The sequence below is a fragment of the Pteropus vampyrus genome, unplaced genomic scaffold (assembly GCF_000151845.1).
Source record: "Pteropus vampyrus isolate Shadow unplaced genomic scaffold, Pvam_2.0 Scaffold67, whole genome shotgun sequence".
Lineage (NCBI taxonomy): Eukaryota > Metazoa > Chordata > Mammalia > Chiroptera > Pteropodidae > Pteropus > Pteropus vampyrus.
In genome coordinates, this window is record NW_011888848.1 from 5,584,808 (window position 1) to 5,609,317 (window position 24,510).

The 24,510-nt window shown below is 33.4% G+C and overlaps 1 protein-coding gene across 1 annotated transcript in view; it reads left to right on the forward strand.

The window, feature by feature from the left end:
- Window positions 1-24,510, forward strand: part of SLC9B1 (solute carrier family 9 member B1) — a 66,814-nt gene that overhangs the window by 12,013 nt on the left and 30,291 nt on the right. Inside the window, exons 2-7 of the mRNA XM_023531387.1 lie at window positions 952-1,088; window positions 3,711-3,780; window positions 5,398-5,536; window positions 20,841-21,011; window positions 22,211-22,353; window positions 23,560-23,687. Coding sequence (XP_023387155.1) covers window positions 1,012-1,088; window positions 3,711-3,780; window positions 5,398-5,536; window positions 20,841-21,011; window positions 22,211-22,353; window positions 23,560-23,687 — 728 coding nt within the window. The 5' untranslated portion in view covers window positions 952-1,011. The remainder of the gene's footprint in view (window positions 1-951; window positions 1,089-3,710; window positions 3,781-5,397; window positions 5,537-20,840; window positions 21,012-22,210; window positions 22,354-23,559; window positions 23,688-24,510) is intronic.

The following is a 24,510-nucleotide window of genomic DNA, read 5'->3' on the forward strand; positions in this document are numbered from 1 at the left end:
GGAAATGATTGTCTTACTGGAAAAGAAAATCAACAGATGCCAACACAAAATGACACCGATGTTGGAATTAATCAGACAAGATGTTAAGCAGCCATTGTAACTATGATTTATGTGGTAAAGATAAGCATAGTTAAAATGAATGAGAGGATACTCATTCACAACAGAAAAATAAAAACAGTAAATGGGAAGCAAGTAAAAACTTTTGAACTAAAAAATACAGTATCTGAAATAAATTCATTGGATGGACTAAATAACACATTGGGAATGAATGAGGAAAGAATCCGTTAACTTGATGATAGATAAGTAGAAATTGTCCAATCTGAAGAACATAGTGACAAAAAGATTGAAAAATAAAATGAACAGAGCCTCAAAGACCTGAGGGATACTATTATGGATTCTACAGCCTAATGAGGAAAACACGTTAAATAATCACTCTAATGAATATATAATTACAAAAAGATAGATGTTCTGAAGAAAACGATTGAGGTTTTATAAGAGCATATAAAAACTGGATCTCGCTTAGCCTAGGGGCAGATGTAGTGTCATAAATATTTCTCTGAGGATGTGGCCCTTGAGCTGAGGGATTAAAAGGAGTTAACCGAATGAAGGAGATATTAGTGGAGGTGAGTATTTCAATTAGAAGGAAAAGCAAGTGTTAATCCCCTGCAGAAGGAACCAGGCAATTTCAAGGAACTTAAAGGATATCAGAGTTGCTAGGAGTTATAAAAAATGAATGGGAGATGGTATGAAATTAGGCTAGAGAGGGAGCCAAGGACCACATTGTGCAGGATCCTGTAGGTCATTGCGATGGACTGAATGTATCTCCCCAAAATTGATATATTGAAATCTTAACCCCCAATGAGATGGTATCAGGAGGCAAGACCTTTGGGAAGTAATTAGGTCATGAGAGTAGAGTCCTTATAAAAGGATTTGTGCTCTTCTTTTTAAAAGGGTCCCTAGACGGCTCTCTAGCTCTCTTTTTCCCATGTGAGGATACAAGAAGTCGACAGTATGCAACTTGGAAGAGAGCCTTCACTAGAAGCCAACCAATCTGGAACCCGGATTTTGGACGTCCAGCCTTCAGAACGGTGAGGAATCAATTTCTGTTGTTTATAAGGCACCCAGTTAAGGTACTTTGTTATACTAGTCTGAATCAAGACAGTCATGTTAAATAATTTTGTCTTCATCATAAAGCCAGTGAAGAGCATTGGGGCACTCAACCAGTGAACTAGCAGAGGATTGAGAGATGGAACCTTGAGCATCCCCAGCTTTAAGCAGTTGAGTAGGATGAAGCTCCCTAGAAGACAGAGAAGGAATAAGAAGAAACATAAGGGGTGGGCATAAATGTGAGAGTGGTTTAACAAGAGCCAAAAGAAGAATGTTTCATTGTGTCATAGAGTCAACTGGAGATTATTTATGACCTTAACTAGAATTATTTTATGAAGTGAAAGGAGTAGAACCTCAACTAGAGAACAATGAGGAGTCAGCGAAAAGGCTACTCACAGAATGAGAGAAAATATTTGCAAATCATATATCAGATAAGTGATTAATATACAGGATAGATAAAGAACTGTTACAATTCAATAGCAAAAAAACCAAATAACTCAATTTAAAAATGAGAGAGACTTGAATAGGTATGTCTACAAAGAAGATATTCAAATGACCAATAAGCAAATGAAAAGATGCTCAAAACCACAATGAGATACAATTTCACACCCATTAGGATGGCTATTATGAGAAAAAAATAACAAAAAATATACAAGAAAAATTGGAACGATTGTGCATTGCTGATGTGAATATAAAATGGTATAGTCACTGTGGAGAACAGTATGGCAGTTCCTCAAAAAATTAAACATAGAATTACCAGTAGCTCTACTTCCATTTTTTAAAATGGACAAAAGATGTGAATACTTTACTGAAGAAGATATTCAAATGGCCAATAAATATATGAAGATATATTCATCATCAAGAAAATGCAACTTAAATACACAATGCAATATCACCAGAATAACTAAAAAGAAAAATACAATTTGAATAATATTAAAGAGTACTTGGTTCAAATTCTAGCTATGCCACTTGCTAGATGACTTTAGGAAAATGGCTTAATCTTCCTCGGTCTCAGTTTCAACCTCTGTAAAATGGGGATAATATTAAAATAACTCAGAGCTGTGAGATTTCGAATGAGATGATTCACATTAGGTACTTAACATAATCCAACTGTGTCAGCTGTTATTATACCATTTAATCCTCACAATAATCAGTAAATTAAGTACTATCGTATCATTATTTCACAGATAAGGAAATTGAGGCCTAGGAAGATAAATCACTTCCCACAGTTATTAAAAGATGAAGAGGGGAGTGAAATACATTTCTATCTCAGCTTAGAAGTCCTTGATTTTAGTTACTATGTGTACCACATACCAATTCCACTCTTAGCAGATATATACAAAAAGAGTATTGAGTAATTGCAGGCACAACTATTACTTGACACAGTATTCATTTATTCAGACTGCTAATATCATCTTGTTTTATTTTCTTCAGTACTTAATTACAATCTGAAAATATTGCTCGTCTTTGCTCTACCCCCCAACAAGAATATAAGCTTCATGAGAACAGAAACCTATCTTTCTGTTTTGTTTTTGTTTTGCTGCTTTCTCTTCAGAGTCCAGAGAGTGTAGACATTCAAAAATTATTGAGTGGATGAACTTTGTACCCTAACCTCACGATTCATGTGCCCTCTAATTTTATTCATCAAATTTAAAATATAAATGTTGTTTTCTTTTTGTCATAAATTCAGTTATTATTCTTTATGGGATTTTATACACTAATATTTTACTTCATTAAAGGGAGGCAATATATATAAAGCACCTAGCATATGGTAGGTACTCAAATTTTAATGTTCTTTTTCATTAAAAATTTTCATTATTTAAATTTCTTGCCTTTTCAAAAAAAAGTATAGATACTTGAAACACTAGGGGAGTTGGTCTTATCAAATACCTAAAATCAAAGTTGAAATCTTTAATTTTGTTCTCAACAATAACTCAAGAACTGAATGATATTTTTAAGGCAAGTTATTCTTTCTAAAAAGGCAGCTAAGACCCCAGAGAAGGTAGAAAAAAACAGATATTTTAAAATAAGTTTCCAGATCTTATTCTCTCGATGTGGTTCTAGTTCATTCCTTCTTTTCTAGTTCATTCTTAATCAAAATAAAACCTATTTTATTTTGTTTAAATGTTGACCTTACAGACCTTTCAAATGGACCATGCATAAAGACAGCATATATCTGTAACTTATTGATGTAGGTATTAACATAGTTGATCGTATTCCATTTTAAATTTTCATGGAGTCTCTTATGCAGGAATGTGACTAAAGGTAGAGTAAATCAATGGTGGAAATGATCTCAAGGATGATATAAAGAGCTGCATTTTCTAATATATGCTTTTAGGATATGGCTCAGCATTGTGAACTATTTAAAAAGTATTACATTTTTATAAGATAATGGTAGTTTTTAAACTTACGCACCTGACTTTGATTAATAACTTTAAAATGGATCCTGGAACTGTTTTAACTGTAAAGATATCTGACTTGACTATGATACAATTTTACGATTTGAAAATTATTAAGAAATTAATTCCACTTAACCATATTTGTTTTCAGATGGATTTATAATCCTGTTTTTTCTTTCAAATTATTTTTCTTTTAAATATTAGCATGCACACCACAGAACATAATCTTGAACATTCGGAGGATAAAAGCATCCGATCATCTGTAATTGCTCAGGTAAAAACTTAAAACTATATTGTAATACATGACATAAAATTCAATCCACACTTAAGATTTATTTCTAAGGTTTACTTATTAGGTGTCTTTTATATGTCTGGTTATAAAATGAGAAGTGGTCATTTTAAAATAGCTAGTTTTAATAGGTACTAAGAAATGAACAAAAGGAATGAAAAGATAGAAAAGGGTGACTACAGATTATTTTGGAGAGAAAGAAGGCATTTTCAGGAATAATGGAAATATGGCTTATTATTTCTTGCCCTGTCCAAGAAAAACTGAGTAATTTAGACTACGAGAGGTAAAGACAAATCTAATCCAATTAAAATGTGCTATATATTTGAGAGGCCCAAGTTTTATTCTTGCAAGTGTATGGAGTAAGTCATTAGACCTTTTGTTGGTACAGTTTTACTAAACGATAATTGCTCATAATTATAATTTTTAAAAATTTTTTAAATAGACGTTTCTACAGTTCTTAAAGGCCAAAAAGTTCTTTTAAATATTTAACATATTCACCACTGATTCCAATTACTATTTTATCTCTTAAAGACTTCATCCTAGTCTATATCAGTTTATTATAAATTCTGAAGTAATAACACAATATGGTTTTCCTGTATATGACCTTTCACCCACCCTAATCAAAATTCATCTTTGTGTGTTTACCTTGGCCCTTTTGTAGAGTGACAAACTTTCTAGAAAAGATCTCTACACCAGAACTCCAACAGATTAATCATGATCAGGTTTAAAGAACTTTGGTCTTAAAGAGCTGCATATTTCGCTTGCATTAGCTGCTGAAGTGCCTCTTTCTCCCTAGTAATTAAATGTTCCCTCTTCCCTTCCTTATTTGTCCATGATGCTCTCTAGATTTTGTTACCATTTCTTGTGATATTGTGATATTCTCTCTCCCCTACAAGTATCATCAATACAAAATATTGGCCTGTGTTTGCACGTGCGCCTGCTCTTGCACACACACACACACACATACAAACATCATGATGACAGTCAGGTAAATTCAAAGATCTCTATTCCACTCTACTTAATTATTTGACTTAAGAGAAGCTTCTCAATATTCTCACAGACTTTCTAAATCAGCAATTTTGTAATTAGACTATCATTAAAAGCCTATAAGATCTAAATGTATCCATAAATAATAGTGGAAGCATGAACCTTGAACTTCTGAAGGATTGATCTGTTTTTCTAATTTTTCTTTCAGTTGAAATGTGTTCATATTGTTATATTTTACTTCCTTTTCAATTTAGTTGTATATTCATTCCACAAAAGTTTTGTTGAATAATCTTTAGGAATTACACTGAGGAGGGACACTTTTAATTATTCTACACGCTCTGTAGGCTCACTTTTTCAGTATACATAAATCACAAATGAAAACAGCAGAGACTCAAACCGCTTAGTCAAGGTACCTTGCAAAATGCATGGCTGTAACATCTCCATGTGTCAATATCTATCATATATTGATATATAAAACATGAATATATACTTTTTTATGTGTAATTCTCCATGTTGACAATAATATGAGTTTAATTATGAGATTTAGTGGTTTTGTACATTCATAAAATTGTACAGAAAATATATTTCTTAAAAGATTTCTTTGTTATACTTCAGATTCTCAAAGATGGTAACACTAATGAACATGAAGAAGATATTCAGGAAACTTTCTTCCCAAAAGAAGAGGAAACAAAACCAGAGATGGAAAAGAGTTTTTGTCCTCCACAAGGAATGTTGAATAAAATTATTACAAATGGTATGTGAAATAAGAAATGTAAGTAGAGAGAAAATGAGAAATTTATTTGATAAATATTAAACCACAGGCTTAATCTGTATATTCCAGATATCAGCTTTAATATAAGCAATATGTGGACAAAAGAAAATGTTTTTTTAATCTGTCAAAAATAACAATTGCTTAACAGATTTATATTTTAATGTTTTTCATGACTTTTTATGTTAAATTATGGGGATTAGAAGCAGCATTGATTAAAGATTTGTATTTAAAACTTACTTTTCAAATTTATTTTTAAGTTAGCTAAAATGAACATTATACTTGTGGCAATATTGTTTCCTATTAAATTAGACCCCCAATTTTAAAACAATAGCTGCCTTGTAAAGAGTTATAAAATTTGCTTTCCCACTAAAATTTTAAAGTATCTCATTGTCACTAAATGTGTATGAAATTTTCTTGATTTTTTTTCTAGCTATTCTGTATGATTAAACTTAAGGGAAAAGGGGATTTTGACCTCTAGAAGTATAGAGCCTACAGAGAACAAAAATTATTTTAAAATATGATGAAGGATAAGCAATTAAAGTTTCAAACTTTTATTTTTTTAATTTGCTGCTTGCTAACTTTAAACTTTTGAAAGCAAATTTTTGTTAATTGACTTTTTATTTATTAAAGGTTGCTTTTTAATTAACATCAGTATTTTTAAGGCCCTGAATCTAAACTAAACTAGAACATCTGCCAGTGTAAGTGATTGGACTCCTTTGTAAATATAATTTCTGCACATAGCTCTTACATGCATATTTAGTGGACAGTTTCTATAGAACAACAGCTGGGACCTGTGAAAGAGAAAAATGTATTGATCACCAAAGATTTTCCATTGAGGCTGAGGACTGCAGTTTGCTAGTGAACTAATTGAAGATAATAACAGTATTGAAACTACAAACTTAAGTCCACAACCCATTTCCTCCTTTGTTTTCTTTCTCTTTTGATTTTGCAATTTTAGAGAAATTTATAGGAGGAAGAACTTTTATGTTTTTATCTTAGGGATTATATTCTTGTACTCTTTTTCACTTTGTCTGTTTCTCACACACACACACACCCTATGTTCATGCTAAAGAAATCCTTAAAACAGCATATCCTTTGGATAATAGAAAGGAATAGAGCTGCAGGCTGTCTTCAAGTCATACTTAATTCATCAATTCCACAGTGTATACAAGTTAATTTAAGTAAGAAGTCTAAACTCTCAACCACACACAGAAGTCAAGTCTTATCATTTTTAATTACACTATTTATATTCCTTACTTAGGTGGTGGCTTGCTTAGCCCCAAAGAAATGGATATTCTAGGGCAATAGATGTAAGTTTTAGGCAATTACTCCTTTTTTTTTTCTTTTTAGTTTACTCTCAATAAAGGTACCAACTTATTTTCAGCAAGCTAGTTTTCCTTTAAGTAAATGAAAAGAAAGCTGAATGATATATCCAGTTATGATTTTTAAATCATCTTGAGACCAGAGTTTCTCCATTAAAATCTTATCATCAGTTTTATGAAGTAAGCAGTCTTGGAAATTTAGAGCTCAAAAAATAATATCCCAGCCCCTTCTAGATTTTGATCCAGCATCATCACTCCATCCTAACAATAAATAAAATGCTAAACAAATTGAAAAATTAACAACTCTTAATTCCATCAAAGAAGTTAGGTCACAGAGCAAATTACTCTCCCCCCAAACTAGAGACAGGCAGTTGGATACAGAGAATCATAACTTAACAAAGCAGAAACCTCTGTGGGGAACCAGGACCAGGGCAGGAAAACCAAAATTGTAATTGAAAATTGGCTGGAGGCTCAGTGTTTACAAGTCTGAGAGCAAAAACTCCAGAGGGAGCCCAGTCGTAGTGTGGGGGGGGACACACTTTTGTGAGTTTTACCTCCAGGAGCCATCTGGTGGCAGGCCGTTTATAACCATAGTGAAATAACATTGGAGTATTCTGTTCTTAACAAGACCTGTCCTCAAGAGAAACCATTTTATCAGCTCCTACCTAAATTTGGGGGATTTTTATCAGAGCCCAACCCACGAGAGAAAAGAAAAACCCAACTCCAGTCCCCTCTAGACATCTTGTACAACCTAAGGGAATGTGAAAAGAAAATAAAAGAAATCAAAAAAACTTAAGAGGCACTAGTGTCGTTCACAGCCCAGGGGCACAGGCTCACTAAAAAACTGAGACCTAATAGGACTATAAAACTCTTCCCCTCCCACTACACCTGACCACCACATTACCTAAGGTCCTTTTACCCAGGACACGATGTTCGCCATTAAACAAAAATATACACAATATATTAAAAGGCAAAAAATACACAGTTTGAAGAGACAGAGAAAGCATCAGAACCAGACCTGCATATGGCAGGGTGTTGGAATTATCAGGCCATGAATTTAAAAGAACTATGACTAATATACTAAGGGCTCCAAAAGAAAAGTAGGCAACATGTAAAAACAGATTGGTAATATAAACAAAGAGATGGAAATTCTAAGAGAGAATCAGAAAGAAATGTTAGAAATTAAAAGCACTGTAACAGAAATGAAGAATGCCTTTGATGGGTTTGTTAATAGACTATACACAGCTGAGAAAAGAAAATCTGAGCTTGGGGATATGTTAATAGAAACTTCCAAAACTGAAAAGCAAATAGAAAAAAGATTGAGAAAAAAAAAAAGAAACAATATCCAAGAATTGTGGCATAACTACAAGATGTCACATTCTGGTAATAGGAATACAAGAAGAAGAAAGACAGAAAACAACAGAAGATATTTGAAGTAATAATTTCCCCCAAAATTAATGTCAAATAGCAAATCACAGATCCAGAGAGTTTACAAAACACGAAGCAGGATAAATGCCAAAACACTTCACCTTGGTATATCACCGTTAATCTGCAGAAAATCAGAAATCTTGAACAAAGGCAGAGATAAAAAAAAAAAAGAAACCTTACCTATAGGGAAGCAAAGATAAAAATCACATCTGACTTATCTTCAGAAACCAGGCAAGCAAAAAATAGAGTGGAATGAAATATTAGCTTTAGGCAAAAAAAAAAAAAAAAACATAGCAGCCTATAATTCTGTATCCTATGAAATCAATTTTTCAAAAGTACAAGAGAAGTAATGACTTTCTCAGACCAACAAAAAGTGAGAGAATTTATTGCCAGTATACCTGCCTTGCAAAAATATTAAAAGAAGTTCTTCAGAGAGAAGGAAATGATACAGGTCAGAAACTCAGACCTAAATAAGGAAGAGCATCAAAGAAGGAATAAATGAAGATAAAATAAGCAGAGAGATAGCAGTTTGTTCGAAATAACAGCAAAAATATATTCACTGCTTATAGCTAATGCATAAGTGAAATGAACAATAGAATGATAGAAGAAACGGAAGAAAGGAAAGGTACTTGCAGTACCCATGAAGTGGTATAGTGTTATTTTGTAAGTGGATTTGGATTAGTTGTAAATGTGTATTGCAAACTCTAGGGCAATTAAAAAAAAAAAAGTATAATTGTTATGCTAAGAATGAGAGAAAATGGTATATAAAATGATCAGTTAAAACCACAAAAGACAAAAAAATGGAAGACAAAAATAGAAACAAAGAACAAGGACAGTGAATAGCAAACAGTAACTAACATGGTAGATATTAATCCAACTATATCAATAACTTTAAATGTCCATTGTCTACACTAGTTAAAAAACAGAGATTGTCAAAGTGTATCAAAAACAAGACCAAACTGGAAAAAAAAATGGCATAGATGATAGAGGCTGTTCATCCCTCTGATGACCAAATCAAAGTTGTAACAGAAACAACGAGCAGCAGCAAGGAAAAATCACCTGGGCTCTGGATGAACAAGCCATACAACTAGGGAGAAATCCAAGAAATCACCCTGCAACAGCAGAAGGTAGGACGGGGCGAGGTCGTGGAGCTGCCCTGTCCGGAGTAGCTAAGAATGAGGCTGCATCAGCATCAGCTGCAGACGCCCCTTAAAGGGGCTGCATCCACGAGCGCATTTTCGCGGTGATGGACCTCGCTCTGAGCACCAGTGCCTATTCGGCTGCGCGCAGGGGGCACCAGGGACTTACAGGGAGACATTATCAGAGTGAGGGCCAAGGCCAAGTCTCTGTACAGAAGTGCTGGTGGTATCCATTGTTCCCTGTGGAGCTCTACCCCCTATCAGTGCCAGGGACACAGAACCGCCATAGCCATGAGGTCATCGAACTGGATAAGAGGTCACTCTGCCCAGATGATTCCTTGAAACTCCGCCTCTTCCAACTCGTGGCCCCACCCAAGCCACATCCAGATATATCCTCAGATATATCCTTGCTGAGCAGCACCTAGACTCACACTGGAGTCAGCTGGCCTCGGTTTCTGGTGTGGCCTTTTGAGGCAACTGTAAGCACAGGATCTGTGGATTGCTTGCTGAATCTTAACAGGTGGCCCTGGAGGGGCAGAGGCTTGAGCTAAATGTGGCCTTCAGCTAAACCCCTCTCAGGACTGTGCCACTGGACACCTACTTCACAAATCCACACTAATAAGACCGGGAGACTTAGGAGCTTTGCTCAGTACATAGAAACAGACATGGAAAGGCATCCAAAATGGGAAGACAAAGAAGCAGAAACCATATGAGAGTACAGAACAGAGATCCAGATATAATAGAGTCCAGTAATCTAACAGATGCAGAGTTCAAAACATAGGTTATAAAGATGCTCAATGAACTTTTGAGAAGTGTAGATAAATTCAGTGAGAACTTCAACAAAGAGATTAAAAAAAAAAACCATAAAAATGGAAATGGAAATTATAAAAGGGAAGCAGTCTGAAATGAAGAACACATTATCTGAAATGATAAGTATATTAAATGGAATAAACAAAGTGAATAAAGCAAAGGATCAAATGCCCTATCTAGAGGCCAGGAAAGCCAAGGACACACAATCAGAATAGCCAAAGATAAGATGCCAAGACTATAAAAATAATTTAAGGAGTATATGGGACACTATTAAGGGTCCAAATATCTGTCTGATTGGCATAACTGAAGAAAATCAAGATGTTGAGCAGCTGTTTGAAGAAATAATTATGGAAAATTCCTCTAACCTGGTGAAGGAAGTGGACATAAACCCCCTGGAAGATCAGAGAATTCCAAAAATCAGGATCCAAAGAGGTCCACACCAAGACACATCATAATTAAAATGCCAAAGGTTAAATATAAAGAAAGAATATTAAAAGCAGCAAGAGAAAAACAAATAACTACATATAAGAGAACACCCATAAGACTGGCAGCTGATTTCTCAAAAGAAACTATGCAGGGTAGAATGGCTTAGCAAAAAATATTCGCCAGGATAAAGACCCAGGATCTACACCCAAGAATACTTTATCCAGCAAAGCTATCGTTTAGAGTTGAAGGACACTTAAAAAGCTTCCTAGACAAAAATAAGCTAAAGGAATTTATCACTACTAAGCCAGTATTACAGGAAATGTTGGAGGGACTTCTTTAAGTAGAAAAAACATGTATCAAAAACAGGAATAAAGAATGGTAACAACTTCATCGCTATCAATAAATACCTTAAATGGAAAAGAATTAAGTGCTCCAACGAAAAAACAGAGAGGCTGAAAAGATAAGAGAACAAGACTCCTACATATGAAAAGGAAGAGGATAGAAAAAGATATTGCTTTGATGGACCTAGAAGGTATTTAAGTCAGACAGAGAAAGATAAACACTATATGATTTCACTTGATGAGGAATCTAAGGAATAAAAAGGACAAATGAATCAAAAACAGACTCACAAATATAGTGGGCAATTTGGTGTCGGACAGAGGGGAGGGGAGTTTGGGGGGCTGGGAGAATGGGGTGAAGTACAAATTAGTAGCTGATGGATGGTCACGGAGATAGGGAACACAGCATAGAAAATGCAGTTAGCATTAATACGTTGGCTAGGTGGAGGGTCAGGAGAGGGAGAGAGTAATTGGGATTGTTTTACGAACTAGATGTCTAACCAATGTACTATATACTTGAAACTAATTAAAATAAATAAATTTTAAAACAAAACAAAACAAAACAATGTGTTGTCTACAAAAAAAACCACCTTTAAATATATAGACACTTAAAATTAAAGGGAAAGAGAAAGACATACCATGTAAATGTTAATTTGAAAAAAGATGAAGTAGCTATATGAATTTTAGAGCAGACTTCAGAGCAAGGAAAATTATCCGGGATAAATAGGGGTATTATGTAATGATAAAGGGGTCAATTCTCCAATAAGATATTATAATCCTTAGTGTATATATGTCTAACAACAGAGCATCAAAATATGATGCAAAAACTGACAGGACTATAAGAAATATATAAATCTACAATTATAGTTGGAAATTTCAACACACTATCAGAAATGAACAGATCCAGTATTCCAGCATGAAATCAGTAAGGACATAGCTGAACTCAACAATAATCATCTATCAACTAGATATAATAGACATCTATAGACTTCATCCAGCAACAGTAGAATATACATTCTTCTCAAGCTTTACATGGAACATTCACCAAGAGAGACCACATTCTGGGACACACAATACACATTAATAAATTTAAAAGCATATGGTGTATGCTCTCAGACCACAGTGGGTTTAAACTAGAATTCAATAACAGACAGGCAGCTGGAAAAATCTCAAAATACTTGGAGATTAAACATTACACTTCTAAATAACACATGGGCCAAAGAAGAAACCTCAAGAGAGATTTAAAAATATTTCAAACTAAATGAAAATGAAAATACACCTTATAAAAATTTGTGGGACACAGTGAAAGCAGTGCTTAGATGGAAAATTATAACATTAAATGCTATAATTTATTAGAAAGGTGGAAAATCTAAAATGAGTCATCTAAGCATACACCCTAGGAAACTAGAAAAAGGAGCAAAATAAATACAAAGTAAGCAGAAGAAAGAAAAAATAAAAATTAGAGCAGACATCAGTGAAATTGAAAACAATTAATAGAGAAAAAAAATCGATGAAACCAAAAGCTGGTTTTTTTGTTTGTTTGTTTGTTTTTAAGATCAATAAGCCCCTAGCTAGGCTAACTAACAAAAAAGAGAGAAGATCCAAATCACTAATATCAGAAATGAAAGAGGGAACATCGCTACAGATCCCATGGACAGTAAAAGGATAATAAAGGAATACTGCAAGCAACTCTGTGCCCACAAATTCAATAATGTAACTGAAATGGGCTTCAAAGATATAATCTGCCAAAATGCACATAAGAAATAAATCATCTGAATAGGCCTATATCTATTAAAGAAATTTAATTAATAACCTCCCAAAACAGCACCAGCCCCAGATGGCTTCACTGGTGAATTTTACCAAACATTTAAGGAAAAAATTATACTAATTCTCTACAATCTCTTCCAGAAGATAGAAGCAGAGGGTTATTTCCCAATTCATTTTGTGAGGCTAGTATTACCCTCATACCAAAACCAGAGACATTACAAGAAAAGAAAACTATAGACCAGCATCTCTGATGAACATAGATGCAGAAATCCTCAACAAAATATTAGTAAATCAAACTCAGCAGTGCATAAAAAGAATTATACATCACAACCATGTGGGATTTATCCTAGATAAGCAAAGTTGGTTCACATTTGAAAATTAATTAATATAATCTATCACATCCACAGGCTAAAGAAGAAAAATGATATGATTATACCCATAGATTCAGGAAAAGCATTTGAGAAAATCCAACATTCATTTATGATATTGAAAAAAAACTCAGCAAATTATGAATAGAGAGGAACTAACTCAATTTAATAAATAACGTCAACTAAAAATCAACAGCTACCATCACATAATGGTGAGACAATAGAAGCTTTCCCACTAAGATCAGGAATAAAACAAGCATGCCTTCTCTCACCACTCCTTTTCAATATTGTACTGAAGTCCTAGCTAATACAGTAAGACAAGAACAGGAAATAAAAGGTGTACAGATTGGGAAGGAAAAAATAAAACTGCCTTTGTTTGCAGATGACATGATTATCTATGTAAAAATAAAACAAAACAAAACAACCTAAGAATCAAGGAAAAAAACTCCTGGAACAACTAGTAAACTAATTCAGTCATACCTCAGAGATATTGCAGTTTTTGTTCCAGACTACCACAATAAAGCAAATATCTCAGTAAAGCAAGTCACACAAATTTTTGGGTTTCCAAGTACATATATAAGTTATGTTTACACTACTGTATCCCATTGAGTATGCAATATAGCATTATGTCTGAAAAGCCAATGTGCATACCTTAATTTTGAAAGGCTAACCATCATCTGGGGCTTCAGCAAGTCATAATCTTTGCTCGTGGAGAGTGTTGCCTCCATGTTGATGGCTGCTGACTTATCAGGATGGTAGTTACCGAAGGTTAAGATGGCAATTTTTTTAAATAACACAATGAAGTTTACCATATCAAATGACTAATTTCACTATAATTTCTCTGTAGAATATAATGTGGTTTGATAGGATTTTACCCACAGTAAAACGACTTTCAAAATTGAAGTCAGTCCTCCCAAAGCCTGACACTGCTTTATCAACTAAATCTATGTAATATTCTAAATCCTTAGTTGCCATTTCAACAGCCTTCACAACATCTTCCCCAGGAGTAGATTCCATCTCAGGAAACAACTTTCTTTGCTCATCTTGAAGAAGAAACTTTTTATCTGTTAAAGTTTCATTATGAGATTGCAGCAATTCAATTATATTTTTAAGCTCACTTCTAACTCTAGTTCTCTTGTTATTTCTACCACATCTGCAGTTACTTCCTCCACAGAAGTATTGAACCTATTAAAGTCATCCATGAGGATTGGAATCAACTTTTTCCAAAATCCTGTTAATGTTGATATTTTGACCTCTTTCCATTATCACAAATGTTCTTTATGGCATCTAGAATGGTAACTTCTTTCAGTTTTCAGTTTACTTTGCTCAGATTTATGAGAGGAATCACTATCTATGGCAGCAATAGCTTTACAAAATGTTTTTTTTTTTAAATAATAAGACTTGAAAGTCAAAATTACTTCTTCATCCATGAGCTGCAGAATGGATGTTGTATTAGCAGGCATGAAAATAACATTAATTTCATTGTACATCTCCATCAGAGCTTTTGGGTAACTAGGTGCATTGTCAACGAACAATAATATTTTGAAAGGAATCTTCTCTTTCTCAGCAGTAGTTCTCAACAATGGTCTTAAAATATTCAGTAAAGCATGCTGTAAACAGATGTACTGTCATTCAGGCTTTGTTCTGTTTGTAGAGCACAGGCAGAGGTAGACAGCATAATTCTTAAGAGCCTTACGTTTTTTGAAAAGGAAAATGAGCACTGGCTTCAACTTAAAGTCACCAGCTGCATAAGCCCCTAACAAGAGAGTCACCCTATCCTTTGAAACTTTGAAGCCAGATATTAACTTTTCTCTAGCTATGAAAGTCTTAAATGGCATGTTCTTCCAATAGAAGGCTATTTCGTCTACATTGAAAATCTGTTTAGTGTAGCTACCTTCATTAATTATCTTAGCTAGATTTCCTAGATAATTTGCTGCACTTCTACATCAGCCCTTGCTGCCTTAACCTTGCACTTTTATGTTATGGAGATGACTTCTTTCCTTAAACTTCTTGAATGAACCTCTGTCAGCTTCAGACTTTTCTTCCTCACCTCTCAGCCTTTATAGAATTGAAGAGAATTAGCGCCTTGCTCTAGATTAGGCTTGGGTTTAAGAAAATGTTGTGGCTGTTTTGATCTTCTATCCAGACTGCTAAAATGTTCTCCATATCAGCAATAAGCTTGTTTCACTTTCTTATCATTTGTGTGTTCACTTGAGTAGCACTTTTAATTTCCTTCAAGAACCTTTTTCTTTGCATTCACAACTTGGTTAATTGTTTGGCACAAGAGGTAAGCTTTGGCCTATCTCAGCTTTCTACATGTTGTCCTCACTAAGTTTAAACATTTCTAGCTTTTGACTTAAAAGCTGTGTGACTCTTCCTTTACTTGAACACTTAGAAGCCACTGTAGGGTTATTAATTGGCCTAATTTCAATATTGTTGTGTCTCAGGCCTGAGGAGAAGTAGAGAAATGGAGGAACGGCCAATCAGTGGAGTAGTCAGAACACTCACGACATTTATCAGTTAAGTTTTCTGTCTTATACAGGCATGGTTCATGGTGCACTCCACCCCCCAAAATTACAATAGTAGCATCAAAGATTACTAATCACAGATCACCATAACATACATAAAAATAATTATTATTGTTATTCCCCTGAATACAATATGACCATGTATTCTGAATAATTTTGTTTTTCTTTCTATCATTTGATTTCTACAGTTTAATTATAATATGACTATGTATGCTCTTTCTTTTATTTGTCCTGCTTGCAGTTCTATAGGCTTTGGATTGGTGTATTACCTTTCATCAGTTTTGAAAATGTTCAGTCATTCTTTCAAATATTTTTTCTGCCCCATTTTCTCATTCTGGCACTTAATTGTGAGTGTGTATCACACCATTTCATATTGTTTCATAGGTTTTTTTAGTTAGTAGACTTTATTATTTAAGCAATTTTTTTTAGGTTTTCAGAAAAATTGAGTGGAAAGTACAGAGAGTTCCCATATAACCCCTCACCACCACCACCACCACCACCACCACCCCCACACTTCTCCGATTATTAACATCTTACATTAGTGTGGTACATTTGTTACAATTGATAAACCAATATTATACATTATTATGAAAGTCCATAAATTACATTAAGGTTCACTCTTTGTGTTATACATTCTATGGGTTTTGACATATGTATAATGACATGCATCCACCATTACAATATCATGACAGAATAATTTTATTGCCCTAAAAATCTCCTTTGCTTTTACCTATTAATCCCTTTCTCCCTATAGAATCCCCTGGAAACCAGTGATCTTTTTACTGTCTTCATAGTTTCATAAACCTTTAAAAATCCCTCTTTATTCCTGGAGACATTTTTCCTAAAGACCTCCGTCTTTATTCCTGGAGACATTTTTCCTAAAGACCTCCGTCTTCACCTAATGTGTTTGCTTTCCAAGTCTGCAGAAGACTATTATCCTATGGCTTTCTTTCAGTGCTCTTCTAGTTTGGGGCCACTGCTTCCAAGATAAATATCTTTCATCTTTCCTGGTTTCCTCCTGATTTTGCTAGCATACTTCCTCAAGTGACTACTTAAAATAAGGATACATGAGAACTAAACCTGCAAAGACCTCATATATATATATAAACATGTTTTTATTCTGCCTTCACACCTGATTAGTTAGATATATAATTCTAGATTAGAAATAATTTTTCTTAGAATTTTGGAAGAATTCATCCATTATCTTCTAGTATCTAGAGTTGCTACTTAGAAATAATATGCAAATCCCTTTGTGATTCCTTTGGAAAAGGCTTTTTTCTAGTATCTAGAATATCAAGTTTTAGGATCTTTTATACATCTTTGATGTTACAGCATTCATAATGATAAGTGTAGATACGGACTATTTTTCATCCTTTGTGTTGGACACTTAGTTGAGCTTTTTAATTTGAACACTGAGATATTTGCATATTATTTCCTTGACAATTTTTCCCTTTCCTCCCTTTTTTTTCTTTATTCCCTCTTCTAGTCAGATACTGGGCATCCTGTATTGATTTTCACTCATATATACCGCTACTTTATTTTTATATTGCTCTCTGTTCTAAGAGATTTCTTTTCCTTCATTTTCAGTCTTTCATTTTTCCAGTTTTTCATTTCAGCAGTTGTACTTATTTTATCTCCAAGAACTTTTCTTGTTCTCTAATTTTTCCTTTCATTTTATTCTACTCTAATTTTATGTATGTTCTCAAATCTCTGAGAATATAATGTTAACTTTCTGTTTTACTTTATTCTGGTCCCTGAATTATCTGTTTCTTCTGAGGTCAGTTTTTCAGTTTGTTTTACTTGAATTTTTCACTTTGATGCTGCTGGTTCTTATTTTATGCTGGTGATCCTTGGTTGTCTTATACTCGAGAAGGAAGGTCTCGTAGTGTATGTGAATATACTATGCTGCTCTGAAGGTAGGACTGTTTTCTTGTTGGGTCCCTGCTCTGAAACAGTATTCTGCCTGAGCAAGATGAAGCTATATTGACTTACGGGCTTTGGTTTGTGATGAATGGACATAGAGCTGGCTAAGAGGTCATGGCTTTCTACATACTAGAATAAGATGTTTGCACTCTGGAATTCCAGCATTAACTCTTGAAGCTTTAAGATCTCCCTCATACACTCCATTCAAGTTATTTAAAGTATGGTAAATGCTCGCAGTCTCTAAGTACAGGAATGGAGAGAGGAGTGGAGTTGCTGACTGGAGCTGTTTTACTATTTACAAATTCTTGATTAATTTCTCTCTCTTCCGCCCCTTTTCTCACTCCTGCCTTTAGCTGTATACTATATCCAAGCCCAGAGATTCTTTCAGTTTTCATTGTCAGCTGAATATCTTTATAGCTACCACACATATTCAAGGACGCATCTTTCTCCACCTCTTTCCATCCTTCAAGTTGGTCTTATTTGCTTTTATCTCCCAGAATTGTGTGACAACCACTCTCTCTTCTCCTCCAATTGTCTTCACGGTTGTATATGTATTCTCTTTTGTATTTCCATACTTTTATTTTAGTTAAGTCTTGTGTGCCCTGTCTGCCATCTTGAGCTCGCTTGGTTTTGTTCTTATTTTCTTCTCTACTTTCACTCTATCTTTGTCAATTAATCAAAACTCCCCATCATTTAGTTTATCTGCTCTCAGCTTCTTGGGCAAGATAGAAAATAGATTAATTTTAAAAGAGCTGTTTGTTAAAGAATGAAACTAGACTGTTGTCTATCACCACACACCAAAATTAACTCAATGGATTAAGGACCTGAATATAAGTTCTGAAACAATAAATTACAAAGAAAAAAACACAAGTACTCAACTCATGGACTGTGGGCTTAAAGAGGATTTTATGAATTTGGTCTCAAAGTCAAGGGAAGTAAAAGCAAAAATAAATGAATGGGACTACATCAAAATGCTTTTGCACAGCAAAAGAAACCATCAACAAATCAAAGAGTCAGCCACCCAAATGGGAAAATATATTTGCAAGCAATGCCTCCGATAAGGGCCTAATATTCAAAATATACAAAGAACTCATACAATTCAATAACAACAAAAAAAAAACAAATGATCCAATCAAAAAATGGGCAGAGGACCTGAACACACACTTCTCCCTAGAGGACATACAAATGGCCAGCAAATATTTGAAAAGATGCTCAACTTCACTAGCTATTAGGGAAATGCAAATCAAAATCACAATGAAATATCATCTCACACCTGTTAGAATGGCTGTTATCAACAGAACAAGTAATAACAAATGTTGGAGAGGATGCAGAGAAAAAGGAACCCTTTTACACTGCTGGTGGGACTGCAAATTGGTACAGCCGCTATGGAAAACAGTTTGGAGGTTCCTCAAAAAACTAAGAATTGACCTACCATATGATCCAGCGATCCCTCTACTGGGTATTTACCCCAAAGACTTGAAAACATTTATCCAATTATGGTTTTAATCAATTCTGTAATTTTTTTAAGCCAATTATCTTCTCAAATATCGTCTCTTCTTCACTCTTTCAATTCTGTTTGTGGAACTACTATTAGGTGTATTTTGCACTTTTTTCAAAGCCTAAATATCTTATAATTTTCACCTCATTTTTTCTTTTAAAGTTACACCCTAGGTAATTTCTTTAAATCTACCAGTTTGCAATATTTTTCTCTTCAGCTGTATCTAATCTGTTATTTAAGGTAACTGGTGATTTTTTTTAATTTCAATAACTTTTTAGTTTATTTCTAGACATTTTATTTGATTCTTTACATTGCTTCCAGGTATTTCTTTTCTTCTATCTAGTCTTTTTAAATTGTCTTGAGTTTCTTTGAAAATACGTATTTTATAGTATCTATGTAATAGTTATATCAGTTGAGATTTTTGGAGATTGAATCTCATTCTTTGTTGTATCTTTAACTTTTGCTCATAGCAGATTATTTCTTATTTTGTAAGTTTTTATTTTAAGTTCAGATTTAATGGAGCTTTATTTTGGGGACTTTAGGCCATCTGGAATCAAGAGTGTTTATTAGGGATATTTTGAACTAGCACCTACCAACTACTCTAAGGATAGTTCCATGGGAAAATACTTTTTATGGCAGGTTTAGGGTTTAGGAGTTCCCAAACCATGGAAGTCATATAAATTTGAGCCCTAAATATGTTAGTCGAGACCTGTTTTACATAAGAATTCTCAGAGGTGATTTTACCACTCAGAGATCAGCTAAGACAAACAAACTGCCTTTTATCTTTGTCAATGGAATGATATTTTTCTGGTCCATTCTTTCACTAAGAGTTCAGTCCTTCAGGTGTCCAGTTTTGTGAAATAACAATAGTCAGAGGGGAGGGAACAAGAATCTTAATTCTAGTTTTCTGCCTTGAGTGTGTCAAAATTCTTCTATTATACCCTTGGCAGTTCTATGCAGCCAATAATGGGTCACAGCTAGATAATGCACTTAAGCTGTTTTAAGAAGCTGAAAAGGCATTAGAAATTATGGTAAGTGAAGGTAGCCATTTAATTTGCAGATGGCAATTTACAGTGTAATCATCTGTCCTTTATAGAAATCTATGGATTCTCCTGTGAATAGGGCCTTTCCTTAGTATCTAGTTGCCAGAAACAAGATGTCTATCTAGTCCTTACCCTGTCTACCTCTGCTTCCTACACATAATCTAAGATACTTTATATTCTCCCACAGACCAGTTTTCCTTTATTTTCAGCCCTTACCCACTTTAATAATTTATGCCAAATATCAACTGAGTTATCCTTTTGATAGAAAGATTTACTCTGTTCCTGTTAAAAAATTTGGCACCCTGGCACTGTGATTTTGAGAATTCTTATACTTATTCCTGATGGAAAAGCTGCTTTAAAATATAAAACAAAGTAAATCTCATTATATTGCTGTGATATTTTTAAAACATCATATATTATGAGAAATGTTTAGTACTTTAAAGGATTCACATATAGTTTAAAAATATATTTAAATAAAAAATTTATTTTAAACTTATCCCATAAATTGACAGGTACTTTGGAGTATATGTTAAACAGATATTTCTTCAACAATTCTAGCAAATGACATTAGTCTACACTAGGTATCATTATATAGGACTGGCTATTAATGTGATATTGGATAAAATAGAATTTATCTTTTTATGTATATATCTGTCTGTGTAAATATACAGGTTTTTGTTGTTGTTGTTTTTTCAGGAGTTTTGCTTATAATGGTATGGTGTGTCATCTGGTCAGTCGCAGGCCCTGACAGTCTCCCTGGTGGAAGTTTATTTGGACTGTTAGTTATCTTTTATAGTGCCGTAATTGGGGGGAAAATTTTGCAATTCATTAGAATACCTTCAGTACCTCAACTTCCACCTCTTCTTGGTAAGGGTACAATTAGCTCTCATTTCTTTTTATGCAATATATGTAAATTATGAACATATTCTAGTTGGAGTAGATATCATTTAGAAATATTTCAATGTGATATGATTTATATAGCTTCTCTATATATGTATGTACTCTATATGTTTATATAGCTCATTTATAGAAATATTTTCTATATATACACAGAATTTTTTCTGAAATATGTTTTTAAATAATTTAAATATATTCAATATAAGATTTTTGTTGCTTTATCATTTAATAGGACATTTTTTGCTCAATTTTAAGTGTATTATGGAAAAGGAAAAATTTGGAAAAGACTGAATTTTTCTATAGATAACCTAACTCAAATACAATTACAACATCCAAATATTAGTGATTAAGCCACCAAAAGTTCTTATGGTTTTTGAGTAAGCTGTTTGGGCATCTCCGCTATGTGTATTCATGGATGCATCATCTACCTGACCAGTGTTATACCCTATTTCTTCATTATCATTATTACATAAATCTCCAGCTGGACAGAGGAAAATTAGTGGAAGAATTTCTGTCAGAGGTGTGTCATATCTTCTAAGTATTCAATACATCCAAATATTCAGTATATTGTCAATAGAAATAATCTCTCTATCTCATCTCTAACACCCTTTCTATGTCCATAACACCCTTTCAGCACCTCCTAACTATTCATTGAATCTTTTTTCCTCTTCTCCCAAACTTTTACTCTTGCCCTAGCTTAGGCTATTTGTTTCCATCTATTCCATAGACTATGCTAGAGGCTTTTCATTGGTCTCTCCTCCAGTGTCATGTCTAATTCACAAAGACCATCACATAGAAAATGCAAGACTCATTATGTCACTTCCTGCGTAAAACTTTCCCATCATGCCTTAGTATACCAAAGTAGCGGGATATGCAGGGTGAGTGTTGCTGTTCACAATCTGACCCCTCCTGCTCATTCTTCCACTCCCATCCTTGCCCTTTACTGGATTACTTGTTGTACTTCATTGACATATGTCATTTCTTAACTCCATTTCTTTATTTATGCTACCTCCTTTACTTGTATGTAACTTGCCCTTCACCAAAATAATAAAAGACATAGTGTGTTTGAAGAAGGAAAATAAAACATTTGTGTTTTCTCTCTTGGAAAAACGAACAGAATTAGACATGATTTCTTTTTTTTTTTCTTTTTCTTTTTTTTTTTTTCCGAGGGATGTTACTGGCTGGTTTTATCATCAGGAATATTCCATTCTTCAGTGAGCGTGTCAATATTAGTAACACATGGTCTTCAACTTTAAGAAACACTGCCCTTACCATTATCCTAATACGAGCTGGGCTTGGACTCGATCCACAGGTAGATTTCCAATTATAACTTGAGTAAAATTACTTTAAATATTAGAGGCTGGTAGAAAAGAAGTGGAAGAATTTTGCTATAGCTGTTTCAAGTGGAGTCTGTAAACAAAACTAAAATAAAGAACAAAAATTTTGCAGAAATGTTGGCACTTTAATTTCTACTTCTTGTCATTTTTATTACTGATGTGAAAAATCACTGTGATGTAAGATCTCTATTAGAGATAACCTTTAATTATTTGCATAGAGATAAATATCTCTTATGCACCATTTGTATTATTTGAAAGTTGTGGCTCTTGTATGGAGAATTATTTACTTTTCAAGTAACAAAGAATAAAGTCACCCCATAAAAGGTTTTTGCTTTTATTTTGTTTTATTTTTTAGAGAGATTAAGAATTTCAATAATATTTTTGTTTCATGAATTTTTTTCCCACAGAAGTGTATTTCTGATTACCTTTGAATTATTGTAAAAGCTAATCTTGTATAATATTTCCTTAAATATTACTATCTAGGGATCATAATTCTATTTAGGTTTTTAAAAAAGACATGAATATAACAGCTTCTCAAATAGCTGTGGCAATGTACAAGTTTAGTGATACTATCTCAAGAGTATAAATAATTATAGACAGTGATAACTTACTGTATTCTCCTGTTGAAAATTTGAACCAAATAGAAAACTTTAAAGTTCTCCCTTTTAGTTAATTGTTTAGTTTTTAAGTGATTTTTCTCTTTTCTCATGTTGATAGTTTCTATTACAATTATTAAGTTAATCAAACAATTCATTTCTAAAAGTTAACTGATGGAAATAAATCTCTACTTTCGTTATACTATTTACTAGGGAGATTAAGGAAGGTAGAACCAGTCATTTAATCACAGAGAAATGTATCTCTTTTTATTAAATTTATTGGGGTGACATTGGTTAATAAAATTATATAGGTTTTAGTGTACAGCTCTATAATACATCATCTGGATCTTTTTTAATAATTGAAATACAACAATGTTTTATAAAATGTGAAATAGTTTATAATCCAAGCTTTGATGACATATAAAATGACCTATAATAGCATCTCAAGCCCAGTGGAACAGTCGAAAAAATTAGTTTAGTAAAAGCTTATTACCTAAAAAAGACTTTATATTTTAATATTTGCTTAAATGATTCTCTTTCTGGCCATTATGAGTTTGTCTAAATATGACTTTGTTTCTATTTCAGGCTCTGAAGCAATTGAAAAATGTTTGTTTAAGATTATCTATGGGTCCATGCCTTATGGAGGCATGTTCAGTTGCTGTTATTTCCCACTTCCTTTTGAATTTCCCCTGGCAATGGGGATTTCTATTAGGGTAACTTATTATCATTTTTTCTCTATGAAAATATTTAGTTAAAGATACTTGGTTTAAACTTATTGATATTCAGAATATTGTATAGACAAGCTTCTCAACAAAATCCTTTTTTACAGTGATAGAAAGCCCTAGAAATCAGTTGGTCAGAAGCAGAGCCATGTCCTAAATCTACTATATCATTGATAAACATGCATAGTTTCTAAATATTGAATGCCAAGATAATTCATCAATTTATTCCTTCTTTCCTAAACTGTAATCTCTCTATATTTTTTAACCTATCTAATGGCTTCTTTCTTGTATACTACATATATATGTTATATATACATATTTGTGAGACTGATTTTGTATAGGTGTAGATGTTATAACAGAAAGCAAGAAAACAAATAACTCTTCTCTAGATAATGTCTATTATTTTCCACCATCCATTTCCCTTCATGTCCAAATTCCTCAGAAAAATTGTCTACAGTCACTACCTCTGGATCTGAATTCCTCTCTATTTTTCAATCCATTTAACTTTTGCCTCCATTTATCCACTCCAATGAAATTTATAGTAAACTTCACCCATTGAAGTTCAAACTTCAGTGAACCTTTTAAATTAAATTTTATATTAAATACCCAATATATTTTCCTTTTGAAAAAATAGAACTTTACAAATAAAAGTAAAAGGACTTTTTATTATGCCTTCAAATCCTAGTACCTATATTCCTACCCAAAATGACAACTCTTATGAGTTTTATATAATTTTAGACCTTTAAAAATAACATTGCAGGCTTCTAAATCTCCATAGAGAAAAGAGAATTATTTTGTATATTTTTATATAAAT